The 26457-nt window shown below is 43.4% G+C and overlaps 2 protein-coding genes across 4 annotated transcripts in view; one reads left to right on the top strand and one right to left on the bottom strand.

Annotated features, from left to right (window-relative positions):
- abhd17b (abhydrolase domain containing 17B, depalmitoylase) overlaps positions 1 to 12694 on the bottom strand; it is a 117413-nt gene extending 104719 nt beyond the window's left edge. The window contains exon 1 of the mRNA XM_041185954.1: positions 11704 to 12694. Within this exon, the coding sequence (XP_041041888.1) occupies positions 11704 to 12170 (467 nt within the window). The 5' untranslated portion in view covers positions 12171 to 12694. The remainder of the gene's footprint in view (positions 1 to 11703) is intronic.
- Positions 12695 to 12776: 82 nt separating this feature from the next.
- Positions 12777 to 26457, top strand: part of c4h9orf85 (chromosome 4 C9orf85 homolog) — a 29104-nt gene continuing 15423 nt past the window's right edge. Inside the window, exons 1-4 of one of the 3 annotated variants that reach the window (XM_041185958.1) lie at positions 13219 to 13330; positions 13724 to 13828; positions 23792 to 23898; positions 26024 to 26052. In XM_041185958.1, coding sequence (XP_041041892.1) covers positions 13310 to 13330; positions 13724 to 13828; positions 23792 to 23898; position 26024 — 234 coding nt within the window. In that variant the 5' untranslated portion in view covers positions 13219 to 13309 and the 3' untranslated portion in view covers positions 26025 to 26052. Of the gene's footprint in view, positions 12898 to 13218; positions 13331 to 13723; positions 13829 to 23791; positions 23899 to 26023; positions 26053 to 26457 lie in introns of those variants that run through there. The other 2 variants (XM_041185957.1, XM_041185956.1) reach the window with 2 other exon arrangements.

Below are 26457 nucleotides of genomic sequence, written 5' to 3'. Positions count from 1 at the left end.
TTCCGTGGGGCAGGAGCAAACTGACACGATCGGTCTGCCGGGTCAGTGCTGTTTATGGATTTTGGGTAGGAGGTAGAAGCGAGCCGTCCGAGGTTGGGCGACTATCAGGTTGGAAGCTGTGGGAAGAAGATCTCCAGAGGAGATGAGGTCAGTGACAGTCCTGGAAACAATGGCTTGATGTTCAGTGGTGGGGTCATGGTCCAGGGAGAGGTAGGAGGAAGTGTCTGCGAGTTGACGCTCAGCCTCCGCGAGGTAGAGGTCAGTGCGCCAGACAACAACAGCACCACCCCTGTCAGCGGGTTTGATGACAATGTTAGGGTTGGACCTGAGAGAACGGAATGCAGTAAGTTAAGAGAGAGACAGATTAGAATGGGTGAGAGGAGCAGAGAAATTGAGACGATTAATGTCATGCCGACAATTCTCAATGAAAAGATCAAGAGAAGGTAAGAATCCAGAGGGAGGGGTCCAGGTGGAGTGAGAATATTGGAGGTGGGTAAAAGGATCCGTTGAACGGGGAGAGGACTCCTGTCCAAAGAAGTGAGCAGAGACGAAGACGGTGGAATAAGAGTCCAGCATCGTGCCGAGCCCGAAATTCATTGAGATGAGGGCATAAAGGTATGAAACTTAGTCCTTTGCTGAGCACTGAACGTTCAGCGTCGGAGAGGGGAAGGTCAGGGGTTATGGTGAATACACGACCGGGACTGGGATTCGAAGATGGGGTGGGGACGGAGGGACAGGCAGGGGTGGAGGGTCCTAGATGGGTGTTGGATATTGAAACATGATACCCTGAACAAATCGAATTCAAAATGAGTCTTCTTAACTTCAGTTCTTTGAAAACAACAGCTCGAGACATAGATGAAGGCTTTTCACACTAAGATCTTAAAATGCCTATCCTTACACACAGCTTTCACTCCTTTATACATATTTTCCCTTTTGAATGCAAATTCCCATTGTTTCGCTAGGTCTTTGAACTTTATCTTCCTGATAATAAAAACCTCTCATAGCACTAAGTTTTACTAGTAATCTTTGGGAAAAATAAACTTCACCTGGCTAAGTGACACATTTTACCCCTCCTTTGAAAACAATCTAGTCTGGTTTATTTAAACATGCAAATGTCCTTTTACCTTACGTTCCAAACTTCGCCCTTGTTTACATCAAAGCCTTCAAGCTGCCTGTAATTCAATTAAGTCACACACACACACACACACACACACACACACACACACACACATACATCCCACTATCACTCAATAAATTACAATTTACAAATTTATAATTCTCATAATGTTATTGGTATTTATCTTCCTGACACTTGCCGAAGTGCCCACGTCACGTCAACAAGGTCATCGCAATTGGTTGCTGTCAACACATTTGTGGCAATGATGTAGCTTTCATTATTGTGATCAATTTTCCATAGTTACAATAGAAGGCACACCCAAAAGGTGATAAGGTATGCAGATAAAAATTGCACTGCAACTCAGCCTACACACCTTATGCAGCAAACCACTTGAAAAGAACCACACATTCTTGCAAGCAGGATTTAAGATTCTAGGAATTTGGCAGCAACATTCCTATCCCCTCCCCCACCATCAAAATTCATACAGGAATTCCAAAAAAGAAGCAAGTGTGTTTTACAGATTTTAACATTTGACTTTTAGAAACCTCAGCAACAATGGGCAGCTTGAGGTTAACATTGACCGCTCCCTGTACTATACTTGAATTTTTAAAAAAGGCTGAAATCGCAGGCCAAAATTCAGACTTAGAAACTAAAGATTGATCGAACGTGCTGCTTTTAGTATTTTGCTGAGTCATGAGGTGCACAGTATCGTAGTGGTTATGTTACTTGACAAGTAATCCAGAGGCTTGGACTAATGATCTAGAGACATTAGTCAAATCCTACCATGGCAATTGGGGAATTTAGATTCAACAAGTTAAATAAATCTGTAATAAAAAGTTAGTGTCAACATTAGTGATGATGAAGCTACCAAACTGTTATGAAATTTTTTAAAAAATCTTCTATGTTGACTCTTTAAAACCAGTATTAAGGCCTGGGATTTTGAAGACAGAATGGACCCCTGGATCTTACAGTACTGTCAAATTCTCCAGAGACAACTGGAAAATGCTGCAAATAATGATTATGAAAATTTACCCTCCTCACTCCAAAGGATTTTGAGGGCGAATGTATAAGATAAATATATGTCCATTTTGTTCCTCTGTAGCCCTGCTCATCAGACATTCACACTACACAAACTGATGATTCAGGCCTCCGAGCTTCTTGTTTCACAAGTTGAAGTTTTGTTTGGGACTGCATTACAGGATGTGATCCCAACACAGTTCCGTAAAGTTATCAAGACAGTAAGCATCTTTACAGTATAAAGTGTCTTTCCTGGCCTTCCCACAGCCCTGTTATTTTGACAAATTTAAAACTTTGGCCCCTGTTGTACTTTAAGATGCCTTTCAAAATCAGCTGAATGGCAACCTGGATAATTAGCCTCTCTCCTCCAGCCATGCTAATTGCAATTCTGATCTTAATTCACACATATATCACCAGAATTGCACTATATTTTGCCCAAGGACTATGAATCATAGAAAGCCTACATTAGTATTTATGCATCAAGATTAAATATTGCTTATAATAGGATTGTTGGTAAAGGAAGTCAAATAGGATAAATTTAATCATAGATTTTTACAGATAGATGAAGGCCATTTCGGCATTGATAGAGCTACCCTGACTAGTTCCACACCACCAATACAAATATGCAATTATACAGTATGTTACCACTCAGTCTGACAACTACAGTCCTCATTGTTTTGTAACATCTGCCTGACGATTCCTAGGGGCAAATTGTGGTGTAGTTCCCTGTACGTGAGTATTATTTTCCAAGAGCATGCACTTTGAATAAAACAAATACCTTATTTTTGGAATGGTATGTACCTTTATGCAGGAACCACTCATTAACATACGCAAGAATTTGAATACAGAAACTCTAGCATTGTGATCAATCATTACTTAAAAAAAACCCCAGAGAAACCAACAACTGGCGCACTTCACAGGGTTGGGCATCTTATCTAAAAAAAAGTGATGTAGAAAACTTCCACATTCCTGTAAAAGAAAAGGATTTTCGAATGAGAATTAATTTCATTTCAAGAATTTAAGTCACTAGTTTGGCCTCAGCTGGAATAGCATGTCCAGTTCTGGGTGCCACGCTTTAGGAAAGATGTGAAGGCATTGGAGATAATACAGAAAAGATTCATGAGAACGGTTCCAGGGATGAAGAGCTTCAGTTATGAAGATAGATTGGAGAAGCTGGGACTGTTTTCGTTGAAGAGAAGGCTGAGAGGAGATTTGATAGACGTGTTCAAAATCATGAGGGGTCTGGACAGAGTGGATAGGGAGAAACAGTTCCCATTCGTGAAAGGATTGCGAATGAGAGGACACAGATTTAAAGTAATTGGCCAAGGAAGCAAAAGCAATATGAGGAAAAATGTTTTCATGCAGCGAGTGGTTATGGTCTAGAATGTACTGCCTGACAGCGTGGCAGAGGCGGTGTCAATCACGGCTTTATAAAGGGAATTAGACTGTTATCTGAAAAGGAAGAACGTGCAGGGTTAGAGAGAGATGACAGCGGAGAGGCACGAGGTGAACTGCTCGCTTGGACGGGCAGTGCAGACACGATGGGCTGAATGGCCTCTGCCTGTGCTGTAACAATTCTGTGAAGTTCAATTTGTTAGAATTGGAAGCCTCTATTGGTGCTTGGAAAATAGAAACCAATATGGGGAAGAAACAGACAGACACAAGAGTGCAAAGAGGTAAGCATTAATTATATTTTGGGTGCTGGTGATGATTCACTAGGGCAAGGCAAGAGACTAATGATCATGTTGCATCACTTGGGGATGGGTTCAGTAAGTTTCTCTCTCACTTGCACTTTTGATATTTTGTGTTATGTGAGCTATGTATCTTGGCTGATCCCATCCCCAAATGATTCAGCATGGGCTGTTAATCTTTTGTTCTGCCCTGTGGCGAATCATCACCAGCACCCAATTATGAGATTAAGGTTTGTGTAACAGTAAAAATAGTTTGAAGCATCGACTTAGCATAAACAGGTGCCTGCACGTAGACATGAAAGTTGGTGCTCATCAAGCACCATCATTTGTTCCTCTTCCCTATCATAAATGTATCATCGTGTTCAAATCCTTCCATGGGCTCGCCCTCCCTACCTTTGTAATCTCCTCTGGCTGTACAACCCTCCGAGATCTCTGCACTCCTTTAATCCTGGCCATCTGTGTATCCCCGATTTTCATTGCTCCACCATTGATGGCCATGCTTTCAGATGCCTCAGCCCTTAGCTCAGGAATTCCCTCCCTAAACCGGAGTCTCTTATCCTCCCTCTCCTCCCTTTAAGATCCTCCCCAGAATCTATCTATTGGACCAAGCGTTTGTTACTTTCCTAACAGTTTCTCTTATGGCTAGGTGTGAAACTCGTACTGGGTTCACCACACTAAAAACGGTTGCAAGAGGTAATCGAGGATGGGGGAAATGGAGTGAGATGCAAACAGGACAGAACTAGGACATGCACAATTTTATTGCAAACTTCCACCTCCGTATCGTCACCCAACTCCAACCCTGCCTCAATGTATCTGCTGCTGAAACCCTTAGCCTTGTCTTTTGTGACTTCTGTTTGACTATTCCCATGCTCACCTGGCCAGGCTCACATCAATCATCCTCCATAAACTAATCCAGAACTCTGTTGCCTGTATCCTAACTCCCACTAAGCTCCATTCACCCATCAGCTGTGGCACTGACCTACAACGGGGTTCCCAGGCCGGAATCCCCTCTATTTTAAAATCCTCATCCTGGTTTTCAAATCCCTCCACAGCCTCACCCCTCCCTATCTTTCTAATTCCCTCCAGCCCTACACTCTCTTCTCATTCTGGTGATTTGAGCATCCTCTTTTTTTTTATATAATCATTCCACTATTGGCGGCCATGCCTTCAGTTCCTAGGCCCTAAGCTTCCCTAAATCTCGCCGCCTCTCTCCGCCATTTAAGATACTCCTTAAAACTTGCCTTCCTGACCAAGCTTTCCATCACCTGTCGGCATATCTCCTAATGTGGTTTGATGTCAAATTTTGTTTGATTACGCTCCTGTGAAACGCCCTGGGGTATTTTATCATATTAAAAGGCATTATATAAATGCAAGTTGTTGTTATCTTCCCCCGATGCCTTACTTCAATTCTGGGATTGTCAGATATTCTTCTCTCATCACCTCTCTCAAAACATGTGCCTGCACTGATAATTCTGTCTCATGAACTATAGAATTTTCTAAGTAAAAGCATGATGTTTACTAATAATTTTAGTTATGTTTGATTTTGGTGTGAAACGTTCGTGCCTTAAAATATTTTCATCAGGTTAAAACTGAGCAGAAGCATCTGGATCATGCAATCCAGTATAATAAGAGCTGAAGTTGGGTAACAGATTTTCAGTGAGTTACTAATCCTCCCCCAATATTAATTCTTCCTGCTTCATAAATTGCCCCCTAATCTAAAGAATGGGCAGATGTCCTCCTCCCAGCCCTACACTCATACTGCTAGAGACAAAGAGGAGGAGGTTAAATCACTGCTCAGGCCTCAGCTGAAGAATCATGTCCAGTTGTCACTACGCTTTAGGAAGGATGTCAAGGCCTTGGAGAGGGTACAGAGAAGGCTTACCAGGATGGTCCAGGCATGAAGCACTTCAGTTATGTGGAGAGATTGGAGAAGCTGGGATTGCTCTCCTTAGAGCAGAGAAGATTAAGGGGAGATTTGTTAGAGGTGTTCAAAATCATGAAGGCTTTGATAGAGCAAGTCAGGAGAAATTGTTTTCTCTGGCAACTAAGTGAATCAGTAATCAGGGTCATAGATTTAAAACTCCAGGGGAAATGAAGAGAAGCTTTTGCACACAAAGGACTGCTACAATCTGGAATGCACTGTCTGAAAGGCTAGTGGGAGCAGATTCCATAGGATCTTATCAGGTAATCAGACATGTAACTGAAGAGATAAAAACAAAAAACTGCAGATGCTGGAAATCCAAAACAAAAACAGAATTACCTGGAAAAACTCAGCAGGTCTGGCAACATCGGCGGAGAAGGAAAGAGTTGACGTTTCGAGAGGATTAACTGGCAGGGTTAGGGAGAAAAAACTGGGGTGTGAGGATAAATTGGACAGCTCTTTCAAAGAGCCAGGGCAAGCATGAGAAGCTGAATAACCTCCATCTGTGTTGTATAATTTTACAAGGCACATGAGAACGGCACATCACCCAATCTTCCCTTCCTCATGCTCAATAACATGGCTAAGATCAGAAATACTTTAAACCACAAGTTTTGATACTTTCCAAACATACCATTTTTGTAAAGCACCTTCTATTCCCAATCAGCAGTTTGTCCACAGTTTAGTGGATAAGTACATAAACTTCTAAACTATATGAACTACAAATCAGCCATAGCAGCAATTTGGTGGTAGAAAAAAAAATCAGTTACACTCTCTTTTCCTGTGCTATCCAGAGTAAAGTGTGCATCTGTAGATGAATGATAATGATGGGATCAGGTTCATTCGTGATGCTATGCACCATCAAATACTCCCCCTTCCTAACTGTACTGTAGGTGTACCTGCACCACATGGGCTGCAGCAGCTCAAGGTGACGGCTCACCATCACCTTCTCAAGGGGAATTTGGGATGAGTAGTAAATGCTGGCCTAACTAGCGTCGCCCACACTCTGTGTAAGAATAAAAAAAGATGGTCAATCCTCACAGGCTAGGCTGGCACAAGTTCACTGGATGAGACCCCAGGGAGCTATAGAGGATGGTGGGGATCTGGAACTTACTGCCCGAAAGGTTGGTAGAGGCAGAAACCCTTATAACATAAGTGGTATTTGGATGTGCACTTGCGATGCCATGGCATACAAGGCTACGGGCCTAGTGCTGGAAAATGGGATTAAAATAGTTCAGTACTTGTTTGACCAGCGCAGACTCGATGGGCCGAAGGGCCTTTTTCTGAGCTGAAGACCTTCATGACTCCTCGGTCCTTCTTCGAAATAGTGCAACGGGATCTTTCACATCCACCTGAGGGGGCAGTTCAACATCTCATCTGAAAGATGGAAAGTCATAGGATGCAACACTCCCTCTTTACTGCACTGGTACCAGCCCAGATTAATTCACTGGAGTGGAGCTGGAACCCACTACCTTCTAACACAGAGGCAACAGTGCCACCAACTGAGCCATGGCAGAATACCATTTGAAAAGGGCAAAAAACTGACATGTAGTACTGCAAGTCCTCACTTTAAGTTGCCCAGTTTTAAAGTTGTTTCAATTTAATGTTGTGTTTAGCATTGTGGATTCGCATTGTCATTTCGCACTGGGTGTGATGCAGGGTCAAATGACCCAATTGGTTTTAGAATAGCCTCTCCCATTCCCCACTGACTCTCCCACTGGTCGTCACTCCAGCTTGTGGCTCACCTCCAACTCAAAACTGCTCTCAATTGGGAGAGAGTTGGATAGCACGATCAGTGAAGTGCAAGAGAGACGAGGGTAAGTAGAAAGAGTTAGCACATTCTTTTTACATTAATTCTTTTTTCATATATAGTAATTTAGCAATGTACAGTATTTAAACTTACAGGGTATAATGTTTTAAATTTTTTTCCTGATGAGAAATATCCTGCAGGCCTAACTACAGCTTTTACATTGGTTGTAATGGAAAAATCTGTTTTGCTTAAAGTTGTTTCATTTTAATTTGCACTTTTCAGGGATGAAACTACAACAGTAAACAAGGAATTACTGTAAGTGTCACTATTTTCAACCAATTTTTACATTTCTAGAAATGCAGTGTCAGAATTCACATTTATGAGGGAAAATGAACATTGACCAATGACACTGACAGAGACAAAGATCAAGCCAACCCTACAGTCAGTGTTTAACTCTAGTCAGCGGGTGCAAATGAACATTAAGCAAGGGTCCCCATGGACGCATCCAATAATTACCTCCATGTCAATATTAGACACAAACATGGTTACAGTTCCTTTCAACTAGACTTACACAAAGTCATCCACAGGAAATCAGTTAGATACAGTCTAAATCTGAGATCATGCATTTGGCAAGATCAGAGGTACTAAACAAAATCCTCAACGCCCTACTAAAGAAACATTGTTGAGATCTTAAGACACAATTCCCAGCAATGAATCAGCCTGTGCCACCAGGTTATGCATGTTCTATGATGCAGCACCATTAGTTACTACACATAATTTATACATATTACATTCAAATATAATGAGCATGATAAAAAGCCAACAAGACAAATAATACTTGTTTAGGAAAAAAAGGAACAGGCAGTCATTCTGCCCCCCCCCAAGATCCCCAAAGTCTGTTTTGCCACTCAAGACACAAATCATCCCTGATCTAATTAACTCCATTTAACCCCCTTTGCTCCACATCTCTTAGCTAACAAAAAGCTGTTGATTTCAAGCTGAAAAGCTTCAACAGACTCAGCTTTTTGGAGAAAGAATTCCAGATTTCCATTACCCCTTGTGTAAAATAGTGCAGCCTGATATCACTTCTCAATGGTGTGGCTCTAATTCTGAGGTATGTTCCCTGTCCTGGGCTCCCCGCCAGAGGGAATAGCTTCTTCCTGTTGAATCTCTAACATTTAAACGCCTTGGTTAGATTCCACTTTGTTCTGATAAACATGTTTAAAAAAAAAGATAGAGGCACTGGAGGAGATCTAAAAGAGATTTGCAAGGATGGAATCGAGAGGTTACACCCAAAGATTGAACAGGCTGGGGCTTTTTGCTCCAGGAAAAAGAAGGTTGATTGGGATCTTAAAAATTATGAGAGGTTTGATAGAGTAGATGTAAAGAAGGTATTTCCACTTGTGGGAGAACCCAAAACTAAGGGTTGCCAGTAAATCCAATAAGGAATTCAGGTGAAGCTTTGGTGAGAATGTGGAACCCACAGAAATGGAGGCAAACCAGTGAGAATAGATGTATTTAAGGGGGAATAAACATGAGGAAGATAAATTAGGAGGTTATGCTGTGAGGGTAAATGAAGTAGGCTGGGAGGTGGCTCTGATGGAGCACTGCCAGACCAGACTTGCTTCATTTGTCTACAGCCTGCGTAATTTCCTGCTCCAATCTGTACTGTAAATTCTATGTAACTATCTATATTTTATACTCCATGGAATGCAAGTTAAATTTATGCAAACTATCCTTGCTAAGTTAACCCTTTCAACCCCAGTATCATTCTGGTGAATCCATGCTGCACCCCCTCCAAATCCAACATATCCTTCCTGCACCACAGTGCCCAGGACTGAACACAATCTGACCCAAGGCTCTGTATACCAAAAGCAGAACACAATCCTCTTTGTACTCCAGTCCTCTTGAGATGAAGATCAACATTGCAGTAGTCTTTCTGATTGCTTTTTATACCCATTCACTTGGGACACATGTATTTGGGACACCCAAATTTTTGTTCCTCTACAGTTTTTAACTTCTTGCCATTTAGAAAATACTCTGTCATGTCTTTCTTGGATCCAAATTGAATGACCTCACACTACTCAACAATGAACTTCATTTGTCACAATTTTTCCCACTTGCTTCATTTGTCTACACCCTGTGTAATTTCCTGCTCCAATCTGTACTACTTACTAGATCCCATCACCTAAATTTGGTCATCATCATTTTGAATATTTTTGTCATAATCACATTGTCTTCTGTGAGCTTGCCGTGTTGCAAATCGGCTGTCACACTTCCAATGGAGTACTCCATTGGCTGTAAAGTATTTGGCGGCATCATGAGGTTGTGAAAGGAACTATAGGAATGCAAGTCTTTCCTTCTTTCCCAACTTGGTGTCATCTGCAAACTTTGATATGCAACCCTGTATATTCCCCTTCCAAGTCACTGATCCTCCTCCTCCTCCTTCAGGTACCCTTAAGAGGGCATTGGCAACCATGAACTTCCATTGGATTGGTCCACGATTATGCTTGGTAAAGTACTGCAGTGGTTTACCACTGCCTTCCGCCATATGGCTAGCCAAGAAACTCTCCCACTCTTACGGCCTGCCATCAGGTATGTTGGAAGAATTTACAGGCTGATAATCTACCTGTTTGGCCACGTTATGAATACACCTCCAGTGGCCACAAAGTCCTGAAGTGGGACCTGAATAAGTCATTAATAAATACAGTGCAAAACTGAAGCCTCACAATGGATACCTTGGGAACACCATTTGTCTTATCCTGCTAATCTCAGTGCATACCTTTTATCCGTATTCACTGTCCCCTACCTCCCAAACAATTTCCAACCCATGCTGCCAGCACTCCCTGGTAGTGTACTGAAATGTCTGCCTAGATTACGCGTTCAATTTTCAGGAGTGGGGCTCGAAAACTGACATTTTATTCACACAATTTGCAAGATAATTGTTAATATGGGCTCCGTAAGTTACAGAAAATAGATGTAAAAACTCCCATTCTCATATTGCACCAATAATGGAACTGCAAGATAACGGTGTTCCATTGGGCAGAGGCGGGGGAAGGGAAGATGGGTGGTAACGAGAAAAAGTTTGAAACAGGTTATGAACAAATAACACATTTAATAAGGTAATTGCTGATGGCTTTTCAAAGGGGAATTGGATAGATACACAGAAATGTGCACAGTTATGGGGAATGGGCAGGATATAGTGGGACCAAGAGCAAAACACCACAGATGCTGGAAATGTGAAATAACAACAGAAAATGCCCAGCATGTTGAGAGAGTGAGAGACAGACAGAGCTAACATTTCAGGTCGATGGCCTTTCACAGAACAGTACGATGGAGTAGATATAGTTGGACAGGAACATAGAACCAGTGCAGCAGTTCAAGGCAGCAGCTCACCACCACCTTTTCATGAGCAATGATGGTTAATAAAAATGCTGGCCTAGCCATCCCATGGAAGAATAAAAATAATAGGGTAGCAGAAGGCTATTCGGCCCCTCAAACAAAGGAGTTTTTCAGCTGTTAAACAAAACTGCTTATCCTTCAATAGGCAATTTCAATTTTACTCAGGTGGATAATATAACAGGAGGGAGAGATGGTGATGTCGCTAATTTAGTAATCCAGAGGTCCAGGCTCCTGCTCTGGGGACAAGGGTTCAAATCCTGCCACAGGAGCTGGCGGAATGTAAATTCAATTAATAAATCTGGAATATAAAGCTCATCTCAGTAATGCTGACCATGACAACTATTGTCAATTGTTGTAAAAGCTCTTCTGGTTCACTAATGTCCTTCAGGAAAGGAAGTCTGCTGTCCTTACCCAGTCTGGCCTACATGTGACTCCAGACCCATAGCAATGTGGTTGACTCTAAACTTGAAATGACCTAGCAAGCCACTCTGTTCAAGGGCAATTAGGGATGGGTAATAAATTCTGGCCTTGCCAGTAACACCCACATCCCATGAAAGAAAAAGAAAGGAAATAGGAGTAGAGCTTTTGGCTTCTCCAACCTGCTCCATTATTCAGTAAGATCATGGCTGGTCTTCTCCCTCAAAGCTATTTTCCCGCAGTACCCCCATATCCCCTGCTGTCTTTAATATCTAGGAACCCTTCTCTATCCTGAATATACTCAATGACTGAGCCTGGATAGCCAGCACAGACAGGCTGGGCTGAATGGACTCTTTGTGTTGTGTGTGTTGGAGGCTGCACATCTGCCTACCTGGTCCTGAGGGCTTGCCAGGCTGCGTCCACATCGGCGTAGAGGTTCTTCTCGGAGGGTTTCCCGGAGCTGGCCCCGTAGCCCGAGTAGTCGTAGGAGAAGACGTTGCAGTTGATACGGGAGCCCAGGCCGATGTAGAAGCTGCTCATCTGACCCAGGTCCACGGCGTTGCCGTGCGAGAAGAGCAGGGTGAAGCGGGCACTGGGCGAGCAGCGGATGAACATGCAGGCGATGCGGTTGCCCCGGCTGGTGCGGGTCATGAAGGCCTCGATGGAGTCCTTCTCCCGCTGCGAGTACTGCCAGTCAGCCCGCTCGGACAGGTGCAGGCTCCAGCGGCCCCCGGCCTCGTCGGCCAGCAGCGCGTAGGTGGGCTCGGGGGGCAGGAAGGCCAGCTTGGAGGCAATCCGACCCGGGCAGGGAGGGCAACAGAAGAGGCAGCAGAGCTCACTCAGAGACAGGTTATTCATGGCCAGGGAAGAGAGAGAGGGAGAGAGAGAGAGAGAGACAACCCCCCCCCAACCAGTCAAATAAATAAATAAATTATTCCAGTGATTGCAGAGTTCAACATGAAACTTTGTGTGTGGAGTCAAATTCTCACAGGCTGCTGCACATGATCAATCCGGCCAAGAAAAGACACTGATTTAAGAGAGAGTTGGTTAAAATCCCGCTCTTCCTTTGTGCTAAAGGCTTTTCCCCGCCTCATGGATCCAAATGGAAACGAATCATTTACAAACTTCAGCTCAGGCTCCAAGTCATTGATGGAGGGGAAGCCCCTCTCCCCGCAGCAGGAGGAGGTGGTACCGAATTAATCCCCCCCTCCTGCTTCAACTCTCCACCCGGCTCCTCAGGCAATCAGTCGATAATCTTTTCACGCACCCCCCTCAACAACAGCTAAGGTTCAGGAAGCCGGGGGATGGGGGATTTTGGAGGGGGGTGGGAAACAATCGCCGGCGGAACCTCCGCCGGGCCCCGTAGTTTCCACACGGTGAACAAAAGGAGGACCCGGCCCCCCCCCCCCGCCGCCGCCGCCGCCGCCGCCGCCGCCGCCGCCTCCTCACACACACTCACTCGCTCCCGACCGCCGGCTTTGCTTTTCCTTCCTTCACCTCCTTTTCCAACTCACACCCGTGATTTCACTTCCAAGCCTGCCGGCCCGGATATTTCCATACTTTCTTTTCTTGTTTGTTTAATTAGGTAGGAGCGGTGATAAGGTGGACACGCCTTGGGTAGAGGGGATAACGTGAGGGACGAGAGAGAGGCGCGCATGCGCGTCTGACGTGCGGAAGGGCGGCAGGCGGGGCGGCCAAGGAGGTAGCACATGCGCCGTTAACGCCCGGGGCGGGGCGGGGCGGGGGGCGGCCGGGGGGGGGGGGGGGGGGGGGGGGGCAGTCAACGGTGTGGCGCGTGCGCAGAAGGCACGGCTGGGAGTGGGCAGGTCCCGTTCCGAGGTGGCGCACATGCGCAGTTGGAAACATGGCGGTAGTTACCGTCCCTAAACTGTCCGCATGCCCTCCCCCCGGCGTATTGGACACGTCGGAGCGGGAAGGGAACAAACACGTCCCTGAGCAACTTTAGAAAGCCTGGTCAACTGTCCCTTCCCTCACAGATGCCGCACTGGAGAGTTTCTGTAATTCGTACAAGATTATGCATGAAGGGGAAGGCGTTTTTAAAAATCGACCCCCCACAAAAGTTATTTTTTAAAATTGGAGGGCGGGATCAACGAGCAAAACCGGACCAATCGCTTCAGAGAGTGGGAGGCCAGCCAAGCCGTGGCCCCTTCCATTTGCGCCTTCTAATTGGCTGGATGCCGCTGATTGATATTTGGATCAGTCATTTAACATAGCCGGCGCCGGCCAGAGCAGCCAATCGTGCGTGAGGAGATCTGGGGGCGAGGCCCGATGAGTGACCTCATTGTTTCGGTCCCACGTGATTGCTCTCCTATAACTTCCGGGGTAAATGGGTTAGGTGGATTGTGTGTGTGCTTTATAATTTACTTAAGCAATTGTAATTTATTAAACAGGTTATGAGTTCAGAGAAAGGAAACGTTGCAAGGAAGAGAGCTCAGAAGCATCAGAATATTATTCGGTTCAAAAATGACAAATACGATAAAAGTGAAAAGATGAAGGTAAGCAACAGTTTAATAGTGAAATGAAACTCTGGTCTTTAAAGCCCATCTTTTCCAGAGTAGTGTTGTTACTTTCAATAGCCATTTACTTCAGCATTTAAAACCATGAGGGATTTCGACAGACCAAATAAACAGCAACTGTTTCCATTAATGTGAGACTAGGTAACCGGAGGATGCAAACAGCCAGAGAGAGGTGAGCTTTTGCTTTTTAAAAAAAGTAGTATGTTACACAAACAAACGAACCCAGAGCAAGGTTAGGCCACTCAGCCCTTCAAGCCTGCTCCGCCATTTACTATGATCAATAACCTTTCACTCCTTGTTAATCAAGAACTCATTTAGCTCTGTCATAAAAATATTCAAAGACCCTGCTTCTAATTCCTTTTGAGGAAGAGAGTTTCAATGACTTAGGACCTTCAGAGAAAAGTTCCCTTCACCTCTGTCTTAAATGAGTGACCCCTTATTTTTAAACCGTGACCCCTGGTTCTAGATTCTCCCACAAAAGGAAATATCCTCTCCACGTCCACTCTGTCATCCTGAGGATCTTAAAGGTTTTGACCAAGTCACCTTTTACTCTTCTAAACTCCAGTGGACAGAAGCCTAACCTTTCCTCATAAGGCAATCCACCCATTCCTGATATTAATCTAGTAAACCTTCTCTGAACTGCTAATGCATTTACATCCTTCCTTAAATAAGAAGACCAATACTGTACACAGTACTCCAGATGTGGTCTCACCAATACCCTGTACAACTGAAGTATAACCTCCCTACCTTTGTAATCAATTCCCCTCACAATAAATGATAACATTCTATTAGCTTCCCTAATTACTTGCTGTACCTGTTTACTATTCATGCACTAGGACACCCAGATCCCTCTGCATCTTGGAGCTCTGCAATCTCTCACAATTTAGATAATATGTTTTTTTGCTCTCACTGCCAACATGGATAATTTCACATTTGCCAGGCTTTTACCCACTCACTTAACCTATCTATGTCACTCTGTAGCCTCCTTACGTCCTCTTCACAATTTACCTTCCTCCTATCTTGTGTCATCAGCAAATTTAGCAAACGTGCCATCTGTCCCTTCATCCAAGTCATTTATATAAATTGTAAAAGGTTGAGGCCCCAGCACTGATCTCTGTGGCACATCATTTGTTACATCTCACCAACCAGCAAAAGGCCCATTTATAGCTACCCTGTTTCCTGTTTGCTAGCCAATCTTTTATCCATGCCAATATGTTACCCCCTACACCATGAGCTTTTACTTTCTGCTGTAACCTTTGAAGTGGCACTTTATCAAATATCTTCTGGAAATCTAAGTATACTACATCCACCAGTTCCCCTTTGTCCACAGCACATGTGACTCCTTCAAAGAACTCCAATAAATTTGTTAAACATGATTTTCCTTCCTCAAAATCATGTTGACTCTGCCTGGTTGCCTTAAACTTTTCCAAGCGCCCTGCTATAATATCTTTAATAATAGCTTCTAACATTTTCCCTATGACAGATGTTAAGCTAACTGGCCTGCAGTTTCCTGCTATCTGTCTCGTGCCACCCCCCCCCCCGCTTTTTTTTTGAAGAAAGGAGTTACATTTGCTATTTTTCCAATCTAATGGAACCTTCCCCGAATCTAGGGAATTTTGGAAAATTAAAACCAACGCATCAACTATTTTACTAGCCACTTCTTTCAAGACCCTGGGATATAGTCCATCAGGACCTAGAGATTTGTCATCTCTATGTCAACCTGGCTACTTATAAAATTACAATTTTTAAAATGGACCAAGGCTTTACCCTTACTACCCATGACTTACATCAGATCTTTTTATAACCTTCAGAAACCAATAGGGGCCTCGTTACCTTTGAAGAGGTGCTAATGCCCTCTGGTACTGCCGACAGTCAAATTCCAAAGAAATACATCAATCCCCCTACATTTCTAAGGCAGAGCTCTGACTAATGGAGATGGAATTTTTGTAAAGGACAAAAGGGGCCCTGACTCCTCTAATAAACACCTCAAGATTCTAGACCTTGGAAAATACATTCTTTGTCCAACACCCAGGAGAAGAAGTGGGAGGTAATTTGCATGACCTTTCCCCAACTGCTGGAACCTGTAATATTGCCATGTAGAACTGAGCTCAGGTGGTCTAGCATTTTACCACCTAACAGGTAGCAGCAGAAAGAGCCATGTCCAGGTAAAGTGCCTGGCCCTAATCTACACTGTGAACTACTGGAACTCCTGTATCTGTGCCATAAGACTCTTTCATCTCTATGTACCTACCATTGGGGAAGTCATCGCTTCTGGAAAGACGGATCACCCGGCAACAGTTTTTCAGCCTGCTAACCTCTGGAGGAATGCCCTGTTGGACTTTTGATTCTGGACTTCCGTGAAACCATAACTCTTATTTTTATCGTGGCCTTGCCCTGTACCCCTTTCCCTTATCCCTTTTTTATTGTATGAGTGCAAACAGGTGAATGTTGTGAAACCCCTCCCAACATTTGTCTGTGTAAAAATAAAAAAAAGAGGGTGGGTTTTTAAAAATTTTACCTTGCCTCAAGTTTGCTGTGGGGTTATTAATAGAGATTTGGATCACTCCAAACTGAAAGCACTTAAAGCGGGAAATTGGAAAGCAAAAATGCCTGTTTACGGGCGGGTGGCGAGGGACGAAATCGGGGTTGTTTAAATTAATCCCCCTCCTGTCTGTAACACATTCATCTGCCATCCTCTTACTTTCCCTTATTAATGCCCCAGGTGCACTTTCTATAGGACCAACACTCACTTCAATTCTTATCTAAATATCCTCTTACTATCTGTCTTTATATTTCCAGCTGGCTTTCTCCAGTACTCTAATTTTTCCCTCCTTATTAATCCTTTTTGTCATTTTTTTGCTGTTCTTTATATTCTGTCCAATCTTCTGAACTGCCACCCATCTTTGTGCAATTATATGCTTTTTTTTTTAAGTTTGACATTGTCTTTCACTTTTTTAGTTTAACTAAGGATGGTGGGTTCTCCTCTTGAAAGTTTTCTTTCTCATTGGAATGTAACTATTCTGTGTATTCTGAAATATCCTTTAAGTCTGCCATCGCATCCCTGTGGACCTACCCCTTAACCTCATTTGCCAGTTCACTCTAGCTAGCTCTGCTTTCATGCCCTTTTATAATTGCCCCTATTTAAATTTAAAGTACTAGTCTTGGATCCACTCTTCTCTCCCATCAAACTGAATGTAAAATTCAGTTGTGTTATGATTGCTGCCTGCTAGGGGTGCCTTCATTTTGAGGTTATCAATTAATCCAAATTTATTGCACAGCACCAGGCCTATTATAGCCTGCTCTTTGGCTCCGGAACATGCTATTCCAAGAAACTATCCCGAAAACATTCTTTGAGCTCCTGATCTAGGCTACCTCTGCCCATCTGATTTTTTCCACTCTACCTGTACATTAAAATCCCCTCTGATACCTTTCTGACAGGCTCTGTTTATATTCTGTCCTACCATGTGGTTACAATTAGGTGGCCTGTACCCCACTCATGACTTTTTTGCCTTTATTGTTTTTCATCTCAACCCAAACAGCTTGTACATTCTGGTTTCCTGAACTTAGGTCATCCTTCTCTAACGCATTAATACCATCATTTATTAGCAGAGCCTTCCCTCCATCTTTTCCTAGCTTCCTGTCCTTCCTAAATGTCACATACCCTTCAAAATTCAGGTCCCAATCTATGTCATCCTGCAGCCATGTCTCTGTAATGGGTATCTGTTTGTACATATTTATTTCTATTTGCGTCATCAGTTCTTCTGTTTTGTTTCAAGTGCTATCTGTATTTAGATACAGAGCCCTTAATTTTGTCCTTGCATTTTTGTAATGTCTGGCCTTATCTGATGATTTCCTCTTAGATTTGCAAGTGTTGGTGTTGAATTCTGACTGATGTCCTTGCCTATATTTATTCCACAAAGACCTGATCATTATCACATTGCTGTTTATGGGAGCTTGCAGTGTGTAATTGACTGCGGCGTTCACTAAATAACAACAGCAATTGCAGTTCAAAAAGTACATTATTGGCTGTGAAGAGCTTTAGGATGTCATGAAAGATGCTACATAAATGCAAGTCTTTTGTTCTTTCCATTTAAAAACCTATTTCTGAAAAATTTAAAATCCTCTTTTCCATCGCTAACTATCATTTCCTTGGACATCGCCTAGCCTTTGGAAAGGGTCCAGCGCTCATGGAATGATGCAACGCATTCCACAACCTTGGAGCCCTCTTGTTTGTACCTAAGTCTCATTTATTCCATCTTGTACATTTTGTTGCATCAAGGTTGTCCACCCAACCTGTCCATCCTGTGAGAATATTAAACCCCTCTATCTAATCACAAAATCTCATCTGTTCTAGTGAAACCAGCCCCAATTTTTCTAGCCCTCCACCCTTCCGATGGTGTGGAACCTGGAGCTGCAGTAATGACTGTGGGCTTACTCAAGCTGTATGTAGACTCTCTTGCTACGTTTCAACTTCTGTATTCTACGCCGCATACCTTAAGGCCCAGGAAGTGAATTTGATCATGGGATATAGCGAATCAGTAGCCGGCTTTACACCACATCCCATTTTTGTCAGAAATGACACCTCTTTACCCAGCTCCTTTTTAAATTGCTTTTACTGGAAAGACGGAGCTCGCATTTGTATGGCGCCTTTGATTACCTCAAGGCATCCCAAAATATAGCTAATAAAGTACTGGTGAAGTGTAGTCAGTCACTGTTGTGCTGCAGGAAAGCGACAAACCATTTGCACGCAGCAAGCTCCCACAAAGAGCAATATGGTAATGACCAGATAACCTCTCTTAATGACCTTGAATGAGAGAAATATCAGCCAGGGCATTGAGGGGAACTCTTTTTTTACACTCACATGCAAGGGCAGATGGGGCCTCAGTTTAATGTCTCACCCAAAAGCTGGGGGTACCTCTGACAGGACAATGCTCGCTCGGTGCTGCACTGGACTGTCCGCTTAGATTAAGAGCTCAAGACTCTGGTATGGGACCTGAACCCACAACCTTCTGACTCGGGTGAGAATGTTGCCCACAATCAAAAGCTGAACTTATGGACAGAGAAGTTTGCTGGTGTAACATAAAGTAAATGTAGCTAAAAGACATGAGAATGAGTCCCCAGGTTGTAACCAAACTTTTTGGCGACTAAAAGTTGGCTTTTGGTGAATAAAATCCAAATTACTGTCCTGCAGTCCTTCTCTTTTGAAACAAGAGTCAACCACAGATGGTGTTTCTTTTTCTCCTTTTGAAATATAGATTATATTAGGGAGTCCAAAATCAGGAGCGGTTGTTTTCAAAGCTGACTCTGCACTGGCCAATCCAGAAATATCACATGGCATGTCCAGCAAGTCATGTGCACCAAACTGGAAGAGAACAGCTTGTGTCAATCGCATTGTGGAATCTGCTAATGTATGGGTGCCAAATTTATTTTCTCTTGTCGGCTTGGTCCAATGCTCTTGGTGTGAGCCACATTCATCAAATGTGATGAAGAGTGAAATTGAATAAAGATGAAGCACATTGCTACATGATTACATTTCAGATTTTAATTTTCAAGTAACGTTTCCCTAATAACCTAACCTATTTTCTTCAATGGCATTTTGCAACTTAATTTTCTTACAATTACTTTGAATAGCTGCCCACAAAATAATATTCAAGTTCTATGGTTGCTTTGCATGCTGGATGTAACAGAGACATTGCTACTTTCAGGAAGATGGACTAACCCCTTACAAGTCACTGCTTTGGTCCCAGCTAGAGTACTGTGACTAATTCTGGGTGCCACACCTTAGCAAAGCTTTGTGTGAAGGTACAGAGAAGATTTACTAGAATGGTCCCAGGGATGAAGGTTACATGGAGAGACTGGGGAAGCTGGGGATTGTTCTCTTTAGAACAAAGTAAAGGGAGTTTTAATAGGGGTGTTCAAAATTGTGATGGGTGCGGAGAGTGAAAATGAGTGGCGGAGTAACCAGAGGGTAGGGCGATTCAACATTAATTTTCAAAAGGTACTTGGATAAATACTTGAAGGTGAAAATATATTTACTGGGCTGCGGAGAAGGAGCAGGCGAGTGGGACTAATTGGATAAATCTTTAAAAGAGCCAGCATAGACACAATAGCCGGAGTGGCCTCTTGTGTTGTCTTATTCTAGGTGGATGCTCGAGCAGGAAAAATTCAGCACGGGCCAATTACGCCACAATTCTCTTCCATTTAAAATTACCCATGCTGCAGAACTGCGAGGTATGAGTCAAGGAACTCTGGCACATGACCATTTTTGGTTTTCAGTGGATGAAGGCAAGCGCCTTCAGTACATTTATAATACTTCTATAAACTAGCCCAGCAATGCCATGGGAACAGAGCACTCACTGGGTAAAGATGTGCATCACAGCTACTCTTTGATACTTGTATGGCTGAAACAGGTGCTCATGGACCAATTTATCTCAAACATTCGATGGCTGTGCTCAGTGGGTAGGAAAATAAGCTGTCTGAAACTTTTTGTTCTGTCGTTGATGTGACTGCAATAAATTTTCAGTAAACACAGAGTATTACAGGAATGATTTGCAATTATGTATTTATAGCCAAGAAATATAAATGGACCCACCTAAAAATAAAGTTCCACCCTTGCATTTGTAAATTATAAAACTAAATATCTATTGGAAAACTGTGGATTCCACAGAACGGGTGGGATCACACTAGAGGAGACACAGAGGAAATTAATGAGAATCTTATCCAAGAATGGAGAATTTTAACTGTGAAAAGATTGGATAGGCTGGGATTGTTTTCTTTGGAACAGAGGATGATAAAGGGGGATTTAATTGAGATGTATAAAATTGAGTGGCTTAGATAGAAAGGATTTATTTCCCTTAGCAGAGGGGTCAAAACTGGGGTGCACAGATTTTTAAGAAATTGGCAGAAGGATTAGAGGGGTGTTGAATTTTTTTTTTCAGACAGAGGGTGGTGTGGATCTGGAGCTCAGACTGAAAGGGTGCTAGAGACAGAAACCCTCATTGCATTTTTGGAAAAAAAAAATTTGGATATGCACTTGAACAGCCCCAACCCACAGGGTGACAGACAAAGAGCTGGAACATGAGATTAGGCTGACTAGATCCTTTAATTGGCCAGCACAAACATGATGGGCTAAATGGCCTCCTTTTGGTGCTGTAAGTTTTCTGTTTCTGGTTCCCATCATTAAGCTGCTGCTGCCCAGTGAAAATTCTAACCTCACCCCTCCTCAAGAAAGTCTGATATTCCCTGTGTGCTGTCAGCTTCAAATCCTTCCCTGAATTTGGATGGAAATCTTGGTTCATTTCTGGACACCTTACCTTGGATAGTTTGTGTTGGTCTTGGAGTGTAGCGTATATTTACTAGAATGATCCCTGGACTTCAAGGGTTAAGTTATGAGGAGAGATACATAGGGTCCCCCTTGTCCTCACTGATCACCCCGCCAGCCTCCGCATTCAAAGGATCATCCTCCGCCATTTCCGCCAACTCCAGCATGATGCCACCACCAAACACATCTTCCCTTCACCCCCCTTATCGGCATTCCGTAGGGATCGCTCCCTCCGGGACACCCTGGTCCACTCCTCCATCACCCCCTACTCCTCAACCCCCTCCTATGGCACCACCCCATGCCCACGCAAAAGATGCAACACCTGCCCCTTCACTTCCTCTCTCCTCACCGTCCAAGGACCCAAACACTCCTTTCAAGTGAAGCAGCATTTCACTTGCATTTCCCCCAACTTAGTCTACTGCATTCGTTGCTCCCAATGTGGTCTCCTCTACATTGGAGAGACCAAACGTAAACTGGGCGACCGCTTTGCAGAACACCTGCGGTCTGTCCGCAAGAATGACCCAAACCTCCCTGTCGCTTGCCATTTCAACACTCCACCCTGCTCTCTTGCCCACATGTCTGTCCTTGGCTTGCTGCATTGTTCCAGTGAAGCCCAACGCAAACTGGAGGAACAACACCTCATCTTCCGACTAGGGACTTTACAGCCTTCCGGACTGAATATTGAATTCAACAACTTTAGGTCGTAAGCTCCCTCCCCCATCCCCACCCCCTTTCTGTTTCCCCCTTCCCTTTTTTTTCCAATAAATTATAAAGATTTTCCTTTTCCCACCTATTTCCATTATATAAAAAAAAAACCCCACTAGAGCTATACCTTGAGTGCCCTACCATCCATTCTTAATTAGCACATTCGTTTAGATAATATCACCAACTTTAATTTTAACACCTATGTGTTCTATTGTACTATTGTCGTTGACATCTTTTGATGATCTGCTTCTATCACTGCTTGTTTGTCCCTACAACCACACCCCCCCCCCCCCCACCTCTTTGTCTCTCTATCTCTCCGCCCCCCACACACACACCTTAAACCAGCTTATATTTCAACTCTTTCTTGGACTCGAACACAAGTTCTGTCGAAGGGTCATGAGGACTCGAAACGTCAACTCTTTTCTTCTCTGCCGATGCTGCCAGACCTGCTGAGTTTTTCCAGGTAATTCTGTTTTTGTTTTACACAAACTAGGGCTGTGTTCCCAGGAACTTGGGTGATTTAAGTGGTGATTTGATCAAAGTTTCCAAAATTATTCGTAGGAATTGATGGGGGTAGATAGAGAGAAACTACAGAGTATTTATAAAGTCCTGATGAAACTTTCAACTTTAGTAACTTTGGATGTGCATATGATACAAGCCAGCTGTAAATTGCTTAGAGCATAATTCATAAAGTTTTCAGTGTTAAGGATTTTATGGACTTGTTCTGTTAACAGTTCACTTTTTCACTTGCACTTGCCATTTTCAATCCATTTCAAAATCGCAACAATGAGGTTAAAAATGTTATGAATGATGCTTTTAAATGCCACTTACAATTTGCTTCTATCCAAAGTTACTAAAGTTCAAAGTTGGAGAAGGCTTGTATGCACACCTGACATTTCCACTAGTTAGAAAGTCTAGGAGCAGGGGAATGTGGTCTCAAAATTAAAACCAAGCCTTTTGAGAGTGAAGTTGAGAAACAAACACCTGCACGCAAAGGTAGAAGTTTGGTGCACACTTCTGCAAATGCTAATTGATGCTAGGTCAATTGTTAACTACTGTCAGATTTAAATTAACAAAAATCATTAAAGGTATTAAGGGATATGAAGACAAAGCTTTAAGGTATATGAAGTTGGGTCACAAATCAGCCATGGCTGCCTCCTGTTCCTAATATTTTATTTCAAATCTCATTTTATGCAGAAAATCCTCTATTTGTATGTAATCTTATTAGTCCGCTTGACATAGTTCCACTCAAGGCCGCTAAAACCATCTGCACCATTTTCCAAGATTGTCAGCTTTCTTGTTAAATAAATATACACAATGTTGGGATGCATAACACAAAGGGACTTCAGCCCACCTGAACTTCTGATTCTGTAGTTTTTGAGTGATGCTGACTGAGCTGAGCTGAACCTTGTACTGGTGAATTGCTTACAAGGTATATTCAGTATAAAAACAGGCCATCTCGCCCAACTGGCCTGTACTGGTGTTTAAGCTCCACATGAGCCTCCTCCCACCCCTCTTCATCTCACCCCATCAGCATATCCTTTATCCCTTGTGTTTATCTCGCTTCCCCTGAATTGTATCCATACTATTTGCCTTGACCACTCTGTGTTAGCAGTTTCACATTCTCGCCACCCTCTTGGTAAAGAAGTTTTGCCTGAATTCCTGATTGGATTTATCAATGGCTGCCTTTTATAATGATGACTGCACAAGTGGAAGCATCATCCCCACATCTGCTTTTCCAACCCAAGGCCTCTATCAAGTCATTCCTTATTCTTTTCCTTTCTAGAGAAAAGAGCCCCAAACGGTTCAGCCTTTCCTGTTAGAACATCTCCATTCAAGCATCATCCTTGTTGAATCTTTTGCAGTAGATGCTTAAGTTGTATTAATGCATTAAATCATTTGGTTTTTCCTCCTAGAGATTAAATGCTATGGTGCATACAGGTGTCTGTAAACGTTGTAAGGAAGTGTTGGAATGGAAAATAAAATACAACAAATACAAACCACTTAATCAGGCTCGGAAATGGTGAGTTAAAAGCTTCTTTGTGCTTCAAATAAACAAAGGTAGCCTTTCTGCATTTGTGTCACCTGTCGTTCAATCGAAATCATGATTGTTATAATTTGGCTACTGCGAGTTGTGGATATATTTTTGATGTCTACAAATGATCTAATTTTTATTTTGTGGTCTTTCTGTGATCCATAGAAAATCCTGTAGCTTCCAATACTAGTATCCTCAGGTTGTCTTCCTCATCAACAGAATGTTAATGGCAGTAAAGACAACTTGCATTTATAAAGCGACTTTCACCACCTCAGGACATCCCAAGGACCTTTGCAACCACAAAGTAGTTTTTGAGGTGTAGCCACTGTTGTAACGTATTAATTAATATCAACACGATGTCAGTGTCACAAAACTTTGTGGTTAATTGTGACTTAGGTTTATGGGTGAGAGCGTTGATGGTTCTGCCTGTGTGATTTAAATAGAGTCAGGCTGCAAGCTTGATATTATCAAAGTAAATTAGGGGTAAAAGACATTTGAAATGCTAATGACTAAACACGGATGAGGCCTTAGCATGTAGGGTGTGAAGGAAATTTGCATTTTTTAGATAAGTGAGGGAGTTGTTTGGCCTTCAAAGGGATGGTGGGATGTTTACTTCGGTGCTGCTTCATGCTCTTGTCTGGACCTGGAAAAATTTATTAATTTTGCTTCCAATTTCCATCCCTCCATTATTTTCACATGGTCCATCTCTGACACTTCCCTTCCCTTCCTTGACCTCTCTGTCTCAATTTCTGGTGATAGACTGCCCATGAATATCCATTACAAGCCTACCGACTCCCACAGCTACCTCGACTACAGCTCCTCACACCCCGCTTCCTGTAAGGACTTCATCCTATTCTCTCAGTTCCTTCGCCTCCGTTGCATCTGTTCTGATGATGCCACTTTCAAAAACAGTTCCGCTGACATCTTTCTTCCTTCCTTGACCAAGGTTTTCCACCCAAGGTGGTTGATAGGGCCCTCAACCATGTCCAGCCCATCTCCTGCACATCTGCCCTCACACCTTCCTCTCCCTCCCAGATGATAGGATCCCCTTGTCCTCACTTATCACTCCATCAGCCTCCGCATTCAAAGGATCATCCTCCGTCATTTCCGCCAACTCCAGCATGATGCCACCACCAAACACATCTTCCTTTCACCCGCCCCCCGTCGGCATTTCGCAGTGATCATTCCCTCCGGGACACCCTGGTCCACTCCTCCATCACCCCCTACACATCAACCCCCTCCCACGGCACCTTCCCATGCAACCACAGAAGGTGCAACACCTGCCCCTTTACTTCCTCTCTCCTCACCATCCAAGGGCCCAAACACTCCTTTCAAGTGAAGCAGCATTTCACTTGCATTTCCCTCAATTTAGTCTACTGCATTCATTGCTCCCAATGCGATTTCCTCCACATTGGAGAGACCAAACGCAGACTGGTGACCGCTTTGTAGAACACCTTTGGTCTGTCTACAATCATTACCCAGACCTCCCCGTCACTTGCTATTTCAAGACTGCACCCTGTTGTCATGCCCACATGTCCGTCCTTGGCTTGCTGCATTGTTCCAGTGAAGCTCAACGCAAACTGGAGGAACAGCACCTCATCTTCTGACTAGGCACTTTACAGTCTTCCAGACTGAATATTGAGTTCAACAATTTTAGATCATGAACTCTCTTCTCTAGCCCCACCACCACCGCCACCTTTTTTCCCCAATAATTTATATAGATTTTTCTTTTCCCACCTATTTCCATTATTTTTAAATGTATTTCCATCCATTGTTTTATCTCTACCTTTTAGCCTTTTTCGATTCCTTCACCCCACTCCACCCCCACTAGGGCTATCTGTACCTTGCTTGTCCTGCTTTCTACCTTTTAATTAGCACATTCCTTAGATAATATCAACACCTCTGTCCTTTTGTCTTTGACTTCTTTTGGTTATATCCACCTATCGCGGGCTCTATCCAACTCTACTTGTCTTCCCCCCCCCCCCCCCCCCCCCCCCCCCCCCCCCCCCCCCCCCGCCTTAAATCAGCTTATATTTCACCTCTCTTCTATTTTTCCTTAGTTCTGTTGAAGAATCATACAGACTTGAAACGTTAACTGTGTTCCTCTCCACAGATGCTGCCAGACCTGCTGCGTTTTTCCAGGTATTTTTGTTTTGGATTTCCAGCATCTGCAGTTTTTTGCTTTTATCTATGATTTTTATATTCATTCACAGGATGTGGGCTTCACTGGCTAGGCCAGCATTTACTGTCCATCCCTAGTGGTGCTTGAGAAGATGGTGGTGAGCTGCCTTCTTGAACCGCTGCAGTCCATATGGTGTAGGTACACCCACAGTGCTGTTAGGGAGGGGAATTCCAGGATTTTGACCCAGTGACAGTGAAGGAACGGTGATATAGTTCCAAGTCAGGGTGGTGAGTGACCTGGACGGAAACTTCCAGGTGGTGCTGTTCTCATTTGTCTGTTGCCCTTTCCTTCTAGATAGTAGCGCTGATGGGTTTGGAAGGTGCTGTCTAAGGAGCCTTGGTGAATTCCTGCAGTGCATCTTATAG

The sequence above is a fragment of the Carcharodon carcharias genome, chromosome 4 (genome assembly GCF_017639515.1).
Source record: "Carcharodon carcharias isolate sCarCar2 chromosome 4, sCarCar2.pri, whole genome shotgun sequence".
Taxonomy (NCBI): domain Eukaryota; kingdom Metazoa; phylum Chordata; class Chondrichthyes; order Lamniformes; family Lamnidae; genus Carcharodon; species Carcharodon carcharias.
The sequence above is the reverse complement of the archived record's forward strand: the minus strand, read 5'-3'. Positions and strand labels throughout refer to the sequence as shown.